Genomic DNA, 12,086 nt, shown 5'->3' with positions numbered 1-12,086 from the left:
AACATTTGTGTCATTGTCTACACAAATTTAATTTGTTTATGCACCAGTTCAGTTAATCCCACAATCTGCTTTTCTCAAATGAGACCGGATAATGGAGACATGGTCCCTCACAGGTCTTCAGGCTTTTAAATTCTGATAAAATCAGGATTCTTCACTGGGTCTTGCTACAGCTCTGAATTAAGCCACTTTAAATGTAATTACCAGAGCTGGCTGTACATCAGGAACATCCATTAAAAAAATTGATTGACCATGCTGTTATGGGGAGGCATTTTATGAACAAACGATCCTGATGGGCCCTGAGCTGTAAATTATGAAAGCAAAAAAAAGGGAAAAAAGAAATCAGGTAAATACTTTATTAGCTGTTAATGAGAGGTTCACTGGATAACTCAGTTTCTTCTTTTGAAAACAGCTACTTCATGGAAGCGTGGTGCATGGCCATCTATCACGATCGCTTTATTGATTTCCAGCAAGAGGTGTCCGAAATCCTAGCATCCAAGAAAGTAAGAAACATCACTAATATCTCCTTTTCTCTAAGAGGCATAACTTTGTCTTAGTGCTTCACAGCGCATCAGGACAGGCCACTTTGTTCTGGATTATGTGAGCCTGCAGCAATATGTATTAGCCTGAGACTAACATAATTATATATGGACTTTGCTGTAACATGGATAAACTCACAAAAGTGAATAATTTCAATGAATTTCCTATAGAAGGACATGCTGAAAAACACAACTTCGATATGGTGTAAATCTGTATATTGTTAGAGGGGTTTTCTGAGCATTTACTATTGATGACCTATTCTGAGGATAGGTCTTCAGTAGCTGATCAGTTGGGGTCTGCCGCTCAGGATCCCCACCAATCAGCTGGTCTGTATCGTGGTCAGAGCCAAAAGAGTAATAGAAGACTTCTCTCACACTTCCATTCAGATTTATGGGTACAATGTCTTCTATTACCCTTCCGGCTTGAGAAAGGCTTCAGTTGAGGCCGAAACGTCGCCAGTCTCTCCCTTTTTTTATGGAGGAATAAAGAGTATAACTTTTTACTAAATTACATCTGATGCTGCCTGGTTCACTTTCTACAATTCTATTACCCTTCCGACTTCTCATTGGAGTAGGAGCTGGAAGTATAATAAAAAGCATTGGTGCCATTGATTTCAGTGGGAGTGAAACCTTCTATTACACTTCCGGTTCTGACCACGATGTGGACATCCGGCTCAGCCCCAATGACAGCAGGCCAGAGGATCAGTTGATCAGCAGGGATCTCGAGCAGCAGACCCCAACTATTAGTAAGCTATTCTGAGAATAGGTCATCAATAGTAAATGCATGGAACACTCCATTAAGGTATACTTCTTAAAAAGTGTTATCACTTATAAAACCCTATAATAGCTACCAACTAGGGATGAGCGAGCGTACTCGGAAAAGCACTACTCGCTCGAGTAATTTGCTTTATCCGAGTATCGCTGTGCTCGGGTCTGAAGATTCGGGTGGCGGCACGGAGCGGGGAGCTGCAGGGGAGAGCGGGGAGGAACGGAGGTAAGATCTTTCTCTCCCTCTCTCCCGCCCGCTCTCCCCTGCTCCCCGCTGCGACTCACCTGTCAGCCGCAGCGGCACCCGAATCTTCAGGGACGAGCACAGCGATACTCGGATAAAGCAAATTACTCGAGCGAGTAGTGCTTTTCCGAGTACGCTCGCTCATCTCTACTACCAACCTATCGAGGAACCTTTAAAAGATCAAATCCTCCTCCACAGCTGTTCAAGGGTTCACCTAAAAAAGATAATAGTGCCAAAGCAACCATTGCAGCTGTATGTCTGTCTGTCCTCTTCTTCCCTTTATTGGATGAGGTTTTTGTGACACCCTGCACCTTCATAGCCCCCATTGCTGATAATCCGCCAATGATTGATGATTCGGACAAGGCCATACATACCATTTAATATATACATTAACGATAACCACTTTTAATGGAAAAGAAATGGGATCAAACAAGCACCCAGTTCTCCAGTCCCAGGTGGGATAAAATATAGTGTGAACTCATAGAGAGAGCCCCATATTCATCTTTGCCATACAACTCCTCGCTTCTTTTTACAACTCTGGTCTCACACATACTTTACTAGAAACCTCTTCGTAGCTACAGGTGTACAGCTTTAGGGGGGTGCAGAGATGGCAGCGGCACCAAGGCCTGGTACGTGAAGAGGCTCTGCTGCACAAGAAGACACATGGTAGGTGGTGGCTGTAGTTGGCATTTTGCATTGAGGCCCATTAACGTCAAGTTAGACTACTGCTTTTTAGTGCCATATCCCTCTCCTTAGTCCCTACTGTCATACCATTGTGGTCTTGGGATAGAATTTTCTGTCCATCATTACCAAATAAGAAGTTTGTGGAATCCAGTTTGAGGGCAACTGTTGTGTAGCAGAGGACACAATTTATATCTGTATGTAACAATTCACATTTGATCCACTTGATGATTTATTTCCCCACAACCAGGTCTCTCATTATATGGATATGATTATAAGGGTACGTTCACACAGAGGAAAGGGTGTGGATTTTCTGCTGCAGAAAATCCACAACAAAATCTGCATCAAAAAATGCCTCAAAATCCATGCGACTAGTGCAGATTTTCATGCAGTTTTTCATGTGGTTTGCAGCAGATTTCACCCTTTCAATTGAAGGGGTGAAATCTACTGTGAATCTGCATCAAAAACCACATCAAAATATGTACCAATGGCACGGATTTTGATGCATTTTTGTCAAGTGCATTTTGGTGCAAATTTTCCACAGCGGAAAATTCTCACCATTTTCCGATATGTGTGAACGTACTTTAAAGCTCTATTTTATACATTATATAGCCTCACTGTGTGACGTGATGCTGTTGGGATTGGGTGAGTAGACAGAAAATATGTTGGAAATGAAATAATCACCGTAAAATACGTGTATAAGAATCCCCCAAATATGTTATGTATTCCTTCTCTGTCTTAATAGACTTGTAGTTTCCCTAATCTCATAGAAAAAATAAACAACCAGGCATAGATAACATACCATCAAGTGCTATTGCTGCCAGTGCCAGTGAAAACCATCACAGCGCTGTGCCAGGCAGTATGGGCATCCACACAATGGCCACAGCACTGGAAAAGATCTGTCTTCATCCCTCTACCAAAGAAAGGCAACTCACAGAATTGCTCCAATCGTGAACAATAGCCTTTATTCTGCATGCGAGTGAGATCCTTCTCAAAATTATACAGGAAAGACTGAGATCAGTAGTTGAAGTGCCACTCCCTGATGCGCAGGCAGGATTCCAGCGAGGACGTGGCACCTGCGACCATATTGAAAAAGTGTGATGGACCATGGAAAAAGTTCAAGAATACTAAAAGAATATCTATATGTGCTTCATTGACTACATCAAGGCCTTTGACTGCGCCGATCATGGCAAGCTATTGCAGACCCTACAAGAGCTGGGCATATCGGCGCATCTAGTCAAGCTAATAAAATCACTTTATACCAATCAAGAAGCCACCGTGAGAACACAATATGGGGACAGAGATTGGTTTGAGATCGGCAAAGGCATCCGACAGGGTTGCATCCTCTCACCCTTCTTGTTTAACCTATATGCGGAAGTGATCATGCAGAAAATGGACCTAGACGAATTGGAAATCGGGGTCAAAATAGGTGGCAGAAACATCAACAACCTCCATTATGCATATGATACAACTCTGCTTGCAGAAACAGAAGCAGGTCTGAAGCAGCTGATATGCAAGAAGTCCTGAACTGTATAAGACCCGATATATCACTGGAGGGCAAGATGATCCAGCTCAGACTCACATATTTTGGCCATATAATGCCAGCAAAGTCTCTAGAAAAATCTATAATGCTTGGACAGATCAGTGGCAAAAGAAGACCTGGTGTCAGGACATGATGGCTGATGCTGTCAGAGCTAATACTGGCCTGGATATCATACACCTGAAAGAAGCAGTGTAAAACCGAAAAACATGGGGGGAGCTCGCCTTGTGGGTCGCCGAGGACCGTGAACGACTAAACGGCTAACAACAACAACAATCTCCTAGAGGGCCTCTCCTGTCGTCCTGTATAGACATATAAGGCTGGGTTCACACAGGGCAGATTTGCCGCGGTTTTTCCGTTGCGGTTTTGCCGCAGAAGAACTGCTTCTGCAGCAAAACCGCTTCAAAGGTTAATTTGGGCTTGCGGATTTTGCTGCGGATTTTCGTGCGGAAAAATCTGCACGGTTTGAAAAAAACTGCGGAAAATAGGTCCTGCTGTATCTTTCCCGCACATGGTATTAAGTACATGTGGAAAAGCTAGGGTAAGTCCACTCTTTTCTCGCCCTTACTATTGGGCGCGAATTCCACTAGTGAAAACGAAACCATTGAAATCAGCGGTTTCGTGTTTGTCCCATTATGCGGCTGTCATTATCGCGACTGCATAACGAGACCTAAACACGCCCATGTATTTAGGCCCTTGCTTGTTACCTTTTCACAGTACCTACATACAGGGTCTATTTGTTGCAGATTTTTTTCCTGATTTTTCATAAATTTGATGCAGATTTAATGTTACATTTTTCAAAAGGGGAAATCTGCACTGAAAATTTGCTGAAAAAATTGTCAGTTTTATGTGCTGAAATTTTCTGTAACGTAGATCAGATTTTAATCTGCCTCGCTGGTATTAGAATATACTGTGAATTTGCTGCAGATAATACGCAATATGTGCATTAACCCTTACAGCCAACCTTCCTTTTAGTGGCAGCGAACCGTTAAATGTTCAGTAACAACAAAGGATAAAACTCTTACAAAAATGGAACAATTTGGCACCCATTCTTCACAATCAGACATAGGGGTCATTAGTATAGAGTTACATGCGCTTATTCCTAAATGGGAAACATCATTAAGTGGAAAGCTGTATGGCTTTTAGCAGTAATTAAGGTTTCTGAAATGTTTTCCAGTGTGAAAATGAAAATATGTCATCAGAGCCAATTGGAGGCACTGCAGGCAGATTTCGGGAAGTCAGATGATGATTTATTGCCCGAATGAATCCATTGCTACCTGTTGCAGAGCTAACAAGGTGATGGAACAGCATGTAGACCGGCCCAAGCAGTTGTATTAGTATGCCAGCTTCCCATAGGGATGGGACAATTCTCTGCAGGAGTCAGACTGGGAACTTGTCTGGCTAACAGCTGGTGTAACTGCAGAGGTCAGAGAATTGCAGGGCATCACTAACGAACTAACAGACGTGATAAAACAACGCCTAGTGCTACACAGTGACTTTGGCCGCGCTACCCGTGTCGTGTCTAATATTGCCGTGTGGCTCTGACATTAGATAAAGTATTGTAGCAAAGCAAAGCCCACTTCACAGGTGCTACTCCTCAGACACCAATGATTGTGATGCAAGACTTGTTTCTAATTAAAATTTACTCTTTATTAATGGAAATATGAACATAGAATACAAAAGTATACGTTTCAACCCCAGAATGGGGTCTTCTTCAGGCTATAAATAAAGTAGGCCTTTTCATCTTTAATATTTAAAGCACTCCTAAAGGTCAGTCGATAAGGCTTCTGAAAATATTAGGGAAATGCATAAATGAACAGAATTGCTCTTGTTAACAGAAGCTGAAATTCACTACTTCCGGGCTCTTTCACACAGCCATAGGCATTCTTACGAGCGCCCGCCCTAAGCCGTAAAAATGTGTGAATGCATGCACAAATCTAACGTTTGTGCGCCTATTCAGACGGCACGGACCCCCTCACCGGCTCACCACCTCTTTTCCCCCCTCTTCTCCTGTCCGGCTGTTTGCAGTGGGAGGGGGCAGAGCTAAACTCCCACCCCCTCCCCTTGACCGCAGCCAGCTTCCACCCTTTCCCATTACAAACAGCCGGAGGGGAGGAGAGAGGAGAAGAGAAGAGGGAGGGAGTTTAGTAATCACACTGCTAAACTCCCTCCCACATCCCTTCTCCTGCCGCTGTCATTGGCTCCCATAGGAGTCCATGCAGCAGCCAACGTATTCCGGACGGAAAGATAGTTCCAGGACTATCTTTTTAGCCCGACGTAAAAGCGCCCAGGGCTATATTGGCCGCCCAGGCACTTTTATGCGCTGGAATATGGCCATGTGATCTGATGGATTTGAATCCAATGTATCAGATCATAGCGTATATCGGCCGGCAGTGAAAATGGCGGCCTATATATGCTCGTGTGAAAGAGCCCTCACTGTGAGGTCTCTTTCACATGGCCGTATACATCTCGAACTGCTGTAAAATTGCATTTATAAATATTTTTCTGCGATGACAGACAGAGATAATTAGCGTTTTCACGTGCATTCACACGGCTGGGCTTGATGTTTTACCAAAAAAATACGTCGCAGCCCAGGAAATCCGTTGCTCGGCATAAGTCCTTGGGATGCCTTCAAATGCCTGAATAGAAGCACTTGTAAGCTTTTCGCAGCATTGGACGCTGTTAAACTCCCTCCCTTTTTTCCAGCTCCTATAGGAGTCTATGGTAGCTGCCAGCATATATCGGTCAAAAGATAGAACCAGACCTATCTTTACGCAGCGTATAATAGCAGGCGCGGGTTTCGGTCATGTATGTTCTGTTTTTTATGACGCAACGTTTCTACACACCATAGATTCACACCCGTGTGAATGAATGCATTGGAAACCAATGCATCTGATAGTCGCACATATCGGCCGGGCATGAAAGCGAGGCTTTATAGTTGTATACATACGCTCGTGTGAATAAAGCCTGAACCTTTTTTGGCGCAAGCACTTCTTCGGGGCCCTAAATAATATGACCTGCTCTATTTTGTGTTCATTTGTGCACCAAAGAGCCCCATAGAGGTCTATGGGAGGTGCGCAAATAGGCACATAAATATACGCGCAGTTATGCGCAAAATGCTACGAAAACCCACGCACAGCGGCACCTTGCTTGGCTTAGTGGCCATTAACATCAGGGTGGTGATGATTCCTCCGCCCATCTGAACTAGTGCCGCCTGCGCAAATATGCACATTTGCGGACCCCGGTAGACTCCTATGGTGCCTTGGATGTGCACAAAAATAGAGCATGTCACGTATATTTTCACACGCGCAAAAATGCAGAATGTGAGGGAACCCATTGAAATCAACGGGTTCAGTTCTCTGCACGGCTGCAGAAGCCCTAAGTGTCCAGTTATGTTCTGCAGAGTCCTTCTGAAGTGGAGGCAGTATTCTATAAGACGCCCTACAACATCTGCCTCTCTGCTTTGTGGATGGAAGCCTACTATTACCCCCAGTCACCCTCTCCCTCAATCAATCTTCCTGGAAAATTCCCTATTAACGAGCCATAATAACTGTTGATGCTTAATAAAAGTCACCCTGATGAGCCATTGATTCCCAATTATCACGCATTCCATAAAGTTGGTAAGTAATATGACCATGGGCGCGCTGACCACCCCTCACTCCATCATTGCTATTGTCAACCACGACACATCCCTTCTAACATATTCATGACACGTGACTAATAATTTAGGAAAGATTAGGCTTAATTAATGTCGACAAGCCATAACAAATATATACATTAGTGCGTTCTTTTGAAAGGTGCTGCGGTCCCATTCTGCGCAGTCCGTGATTACGGGCCAGGAATGTTCTTCTTACTATTGGATAATATGGCAGTGAAGGTGCCCATGTGCGCACACAAGAACATCGGCTAATCCTCTCAGATAGCCACAGCCACCAAACACATTTAACTCCTGCTGTGAAGATGCTGGACCAGCTGCCTCCATGTCTGATGCCAGCTATTACCATCCTCTTGGTAGTACATGCGGATGTTCAGCTTGCTGCCTCCCTTGAGACATAGTCATTTTTACAGAGCAGCCAAGCATCCTTTATTAGAGGGACGGTGATCCCAAATCTCTACATTTGTAATGCAGGACTGAGCATTTGCTATCCCGAGGACAAAGATGAATAACACTTTGTTTCCCTGTCTCAGAAATGACTGCATCATCCCATTTATTTTTCCATAGAAAATGATGTCGCCCATCTCGGTGCGGATACTTAGGGCACTAATCCAGTCACTTTTAATAGCATGCAGTTTTGCCTCAGACGAGAGCACTGACTCCACTACATGTTAATGCATTTTTTTTTCCTTTTCTCTCTCGGCAGATTCATTTTACCGCTCTCTGGTGATTTAATTAGATTTAGTTGGTTTTATTGTATGTCAACACAACGATAAAATTCGGAAGCTGCTGCAATAAAATATCTGCAAAAATTTCATGAACTGTATTGATTCCAGCTATTCGGTCCACATCGCAATAAATCATTTTAGTTGGCGGCACTTTAAAAAAATATTACGTTTAAGATCTCATATAATGAATCTCAGAACTCGGAGATCTGGTGACTTCCTTGATCTTTCCTAACATTGTATCAGGCATTTAACCCATAGAGTGGGTGCATCATTTTGCCCTTCACCCATCACTCTCCATAGCTTTTGATTGCATTGCTACTCAAAAACAGGACCGTTTCCTAGAAAATGTTCATTTCCGTCTGTTTTATGTCAAAAGCCATAATGCTTGTAGACACTAATGCACTTTCTGTCACTGTTTCCCCGTCTTCCTCAAACAGAGCAGATTAGGAGTTTTCCTTTATGTTCCTCACAGATATGTTAAACATAGCCCCGGGTGTGCGCAGCCCTCGCCGTCCCGCCTCTGTAGTGCCTCATCCTCTGCTTTGACTTTCAATTAGGTGAACTCCGCTGGCTGCTAAACTCTATTATTTCAGGGTTGTGTCTTTCATACATCCGCATTGTGAGATTTGAGGGCTATACATTGATTGGCTCTTCGTCTATTGGATATTTAGCTATCGTGTCCTGCTTGTTGTACGGACTTCTATGTAGCGACAAAGCATTTTTGACTTTGTAAAGTCCATTGCGAAATGCCGCAATTTAAAAACTGCTATCGCTGGTGGCATCGATGACATCACCCCGCTCTGATGATCGGCCTTATCATTTATTACATGGGGGTAAAGTACAGTTTGTCTCACGATCAAATTTCTATTTAAATCGCCGGTACAATCTTGTAACGCAGAACGATATCATTCAGATCATCAGTGGATCGTAAATCGTTCAGTGTAAACGCTGACAGCGACTGAACCATGAATGATAATGTATTCGCTTGTCGTTAAGTATCTGCAAGCATAAAAATCAAGCGCTGATCGTTCCGTGTAAACAGGCAGTCTTTCATCTACGTCAGTTTACTGTGAATTGGGCGGACGGGTCGGAATGATCTCTCAGCCTCCATTCACTGAGCAATCATTGCTCTAGGTCAAAAGCACAAGAGCGATAATCACTGGGACAGCTGTCGGGCGCTTAAGAGGAGAAGGACCTAAGGGCTTATTCACATGAGGGCATTTGCGCAAAATCCGCTCGCACATTGCGCAGAGAATAGAACCTATTGTATTCAATGGGTTAATTTTCATTTTTGCGAGCGCATTTCATGCGCTCAAAAAGAAGCCGCAGATGTGAATGGTCCCCAGCAGTGCAGAAGCACACGTCATAGCGCGTCGTTTACAGTGCAAAAAGTCACGCTATCTCAAAGCTTTCTGCGCTTGCGTCCATCTGAAGGAGCCCTAAAGACTCAATGGGCTCAGTCATATTCACAAAGTATGCACGTGTCTTTCATACACTTTTTTAAAAATAGAGCATGCTCTATTTTGCGGCATATTCACGCACCAAAGAGCCCCGTAGAAGTCTATGGATGGTGCACAAATGCACACCCAATACAAAAAGAACACATCTGGACCTGATTAGGCTTTATAGCCATTTCAGTCAGGGCAGGGAGGTGTCCTCCACCCATGTGAACATGCCATGTCTGTGCAAATAAGTACAGTAAAGTATGCAGGTTCGCACATAAAGAAGCCTCGTTCACTACACAAATCCGTAGTGCTGAGCCACGCGTATTTGTGCATACGCTCCTCTAAAACCACTCTAAATGTTATTTAAATGTTGATTTGCTGCCAATTGCAATTCTCAGTACAATAGTAGGGTGTATACAGTAGGGTATATATAGTAAGGTGTATATAATATGGTGTATATAGTAGGGTGTATATGGTAGGTTGTATACAGTACGGTGTATACGGTAGGGTGTATATAGTAAGGTGTATATAGTACGGTGTATACAGTAGGGTGTTTATAGTACGGTGTATACAGTAGGTTGTATATATATTACGGTGTATACGGTAGGGTGTATATAGTAGGGTGTATATTGTAGGGTATATATAGTAAGGTGTATATTGTAGGGTGTATATAGTACCATGTATACAGTAGAGGGTGTATAAAGTATGGTATATACAGTAGATTGTATATAGTACGGTGAATACGGTAGGGTGTATATAGTAAGGTGTATACGGTAGGCTGCATATAGTATGTTGTATACGGTAGGGTGTATATAGTACAGTGTATACAGTAGGTCATATATAGTACAGTGTATACAGTAGTTTGTATATAGTACAGTGTATACGGTGAGATGTATATAGTAGGGTGTGTATGTCTAACGGTGTATACAGTAAGTTGTATATAATATGATGTAAAGTGTAGGGTGTATATGGTACAGTGTATACAGTAACTTGTATATAGTACGGTGTATACAGTAGGGTCTATACAGTAGGTTGCATATAGCACGGTATATACGGTGGGGTGTATATAGTACGGTGTATACGGTAGGCTGCATATAGTATGTTGTATAGTAGGGTGAATATAGTATGGTGTATACAGTAGGTCATATATAGTACGGTGTATACAGTAGTTTGTATATAGTACAGTGTATACGGTGGGATGTATATAGTAGAGTGTGTATATATAACGGTGTATACAATATGTTGAACATAGTATGATGTATACGGTACCGTGTATATAGTGCAGTGTATACAGTAAGTTGTATATAGTACGGTGTATACATTGGGGTGTATATAGTAGGGTATATGGTAGGGTGTATATAGTAGGATGTATACAGTAAGTTGTATATAGTAGGGTGTATGTAGTATGGTGTATACAGTAAGTTGTATATAGTACGGTGTATACGGTAGGGTGTAGTAGTAGGATGTATACTGTAAGTTGTATATAGTACGGAGTATACAGTAGGCTGTATATAATATGGTGTATACAGTAAGTTGTATATAGTATGGTGTATATGGTAGGGTGTATATAGTAGGATGTATACAGTAAGGTGTATACAGTAAGGTCTTTATAGTACGGTGTATATGGTAGGGTGTATATAGTCGGATGTATACAGTAAGTTCTATATAGTACGGTATATACAGTAAGGTGTATATAGTACAGTGTATACAGTAGGGTGTATATAGTAGGATTTATACAGTAAGTTGTATATACTACGGTGTATACAGTAAGGTGTATATAGTATGGTGTATACAGTAGGGTGTATATAGTAGGATGTATACAGTAAGTTGTATATAGTACGGTATATACGGTAGGTTGTACATAGTACGGTGTATATAGTATGGTGTATTAAGTAAGTTGTATATAGTACAGTGTATACAGTAAGGTGTATATAGTACAATGTATACGGTAGGTTGTATATAGTAGGGTGCATACAGTAAGTTATATATAGTATAGTGTATACGGTAGGGTGTATACACTAAGTTGTATAAAGTACGGTGTATACGGCAGTGTGTATATAGTGTGATGTATACGGTGAGGTATATATAGCATGTTGTATACAGTAAGATGTATATAGTACAGTGTATACAGTAGGGTGCATATAGTAGGGTGTATATAGTACGGTGTATACGGTACGGTGTATACAGTGGGGTGTATACTGTATGGTGTATACACTAAGTTGTATATAGTACAATGTACACGGTAGGGTGTCTATAGTATGGTGTATACGGTATGGTGTGTATAGTAAGATGTATACAGTAAGTTGTATATAGTACAGCGTATATAACAGGATATATACAGTATGAGGTATATAGTACAGTATATACAGTAGGGTGTATATAGTAAGATATATATATAGTATGCTGTATATAGTACAGTGTATACGGTAGGGTGTATATAGTAGGATATATACAGTATGTTGTATATAATGTGGTGTATACGGTGAGGT

General features: G+C 42.1%; 1 protein-coding gene across 3 annotated transcripts in view; it reads left to right on the top strand.

Annotated features, from left to right (window-relative positions):
- CFAP61 (cilia and flagella associated protein 61) overlaps positions 1-12,086 on the top strand; it is a 332,916-nt gene that overhangs the window by 314,722 nt on the left and 6,108 nt on the right. For all 3 annotated transcript variants that reach the window (XM_066595763.1, XM_066595760.1, XM_066595761.1), the window contains exon 26: positions 410-500. In XM_066595763.1, the coding sequence (XP_066451860.1) occupies positions 410-500 (91 nt within the window). The remainder of the gene's footprint in view (positions 1-409; positions 501-12,086) is intronic.

The sequence above is a fragment of the Eleutherodactylus coqui genome, chromosome 3 (genome assembly GCF_035609145.1).
Source record: "Eleutherodactylus coqui strain aEleCoq1 chromosome 3, aEleCoq1.hap1, whole genome shotgun sequence".
NCBI lineage: Eukaryota > Metazoa > Chordata > Amphibia > Anura > Eleutherodactylidae > Eleutherodactylus > Eleutherodactylus coqui.
This window is presented reverse-complemented; position numbering and strand designations above follow the sequence as displayed.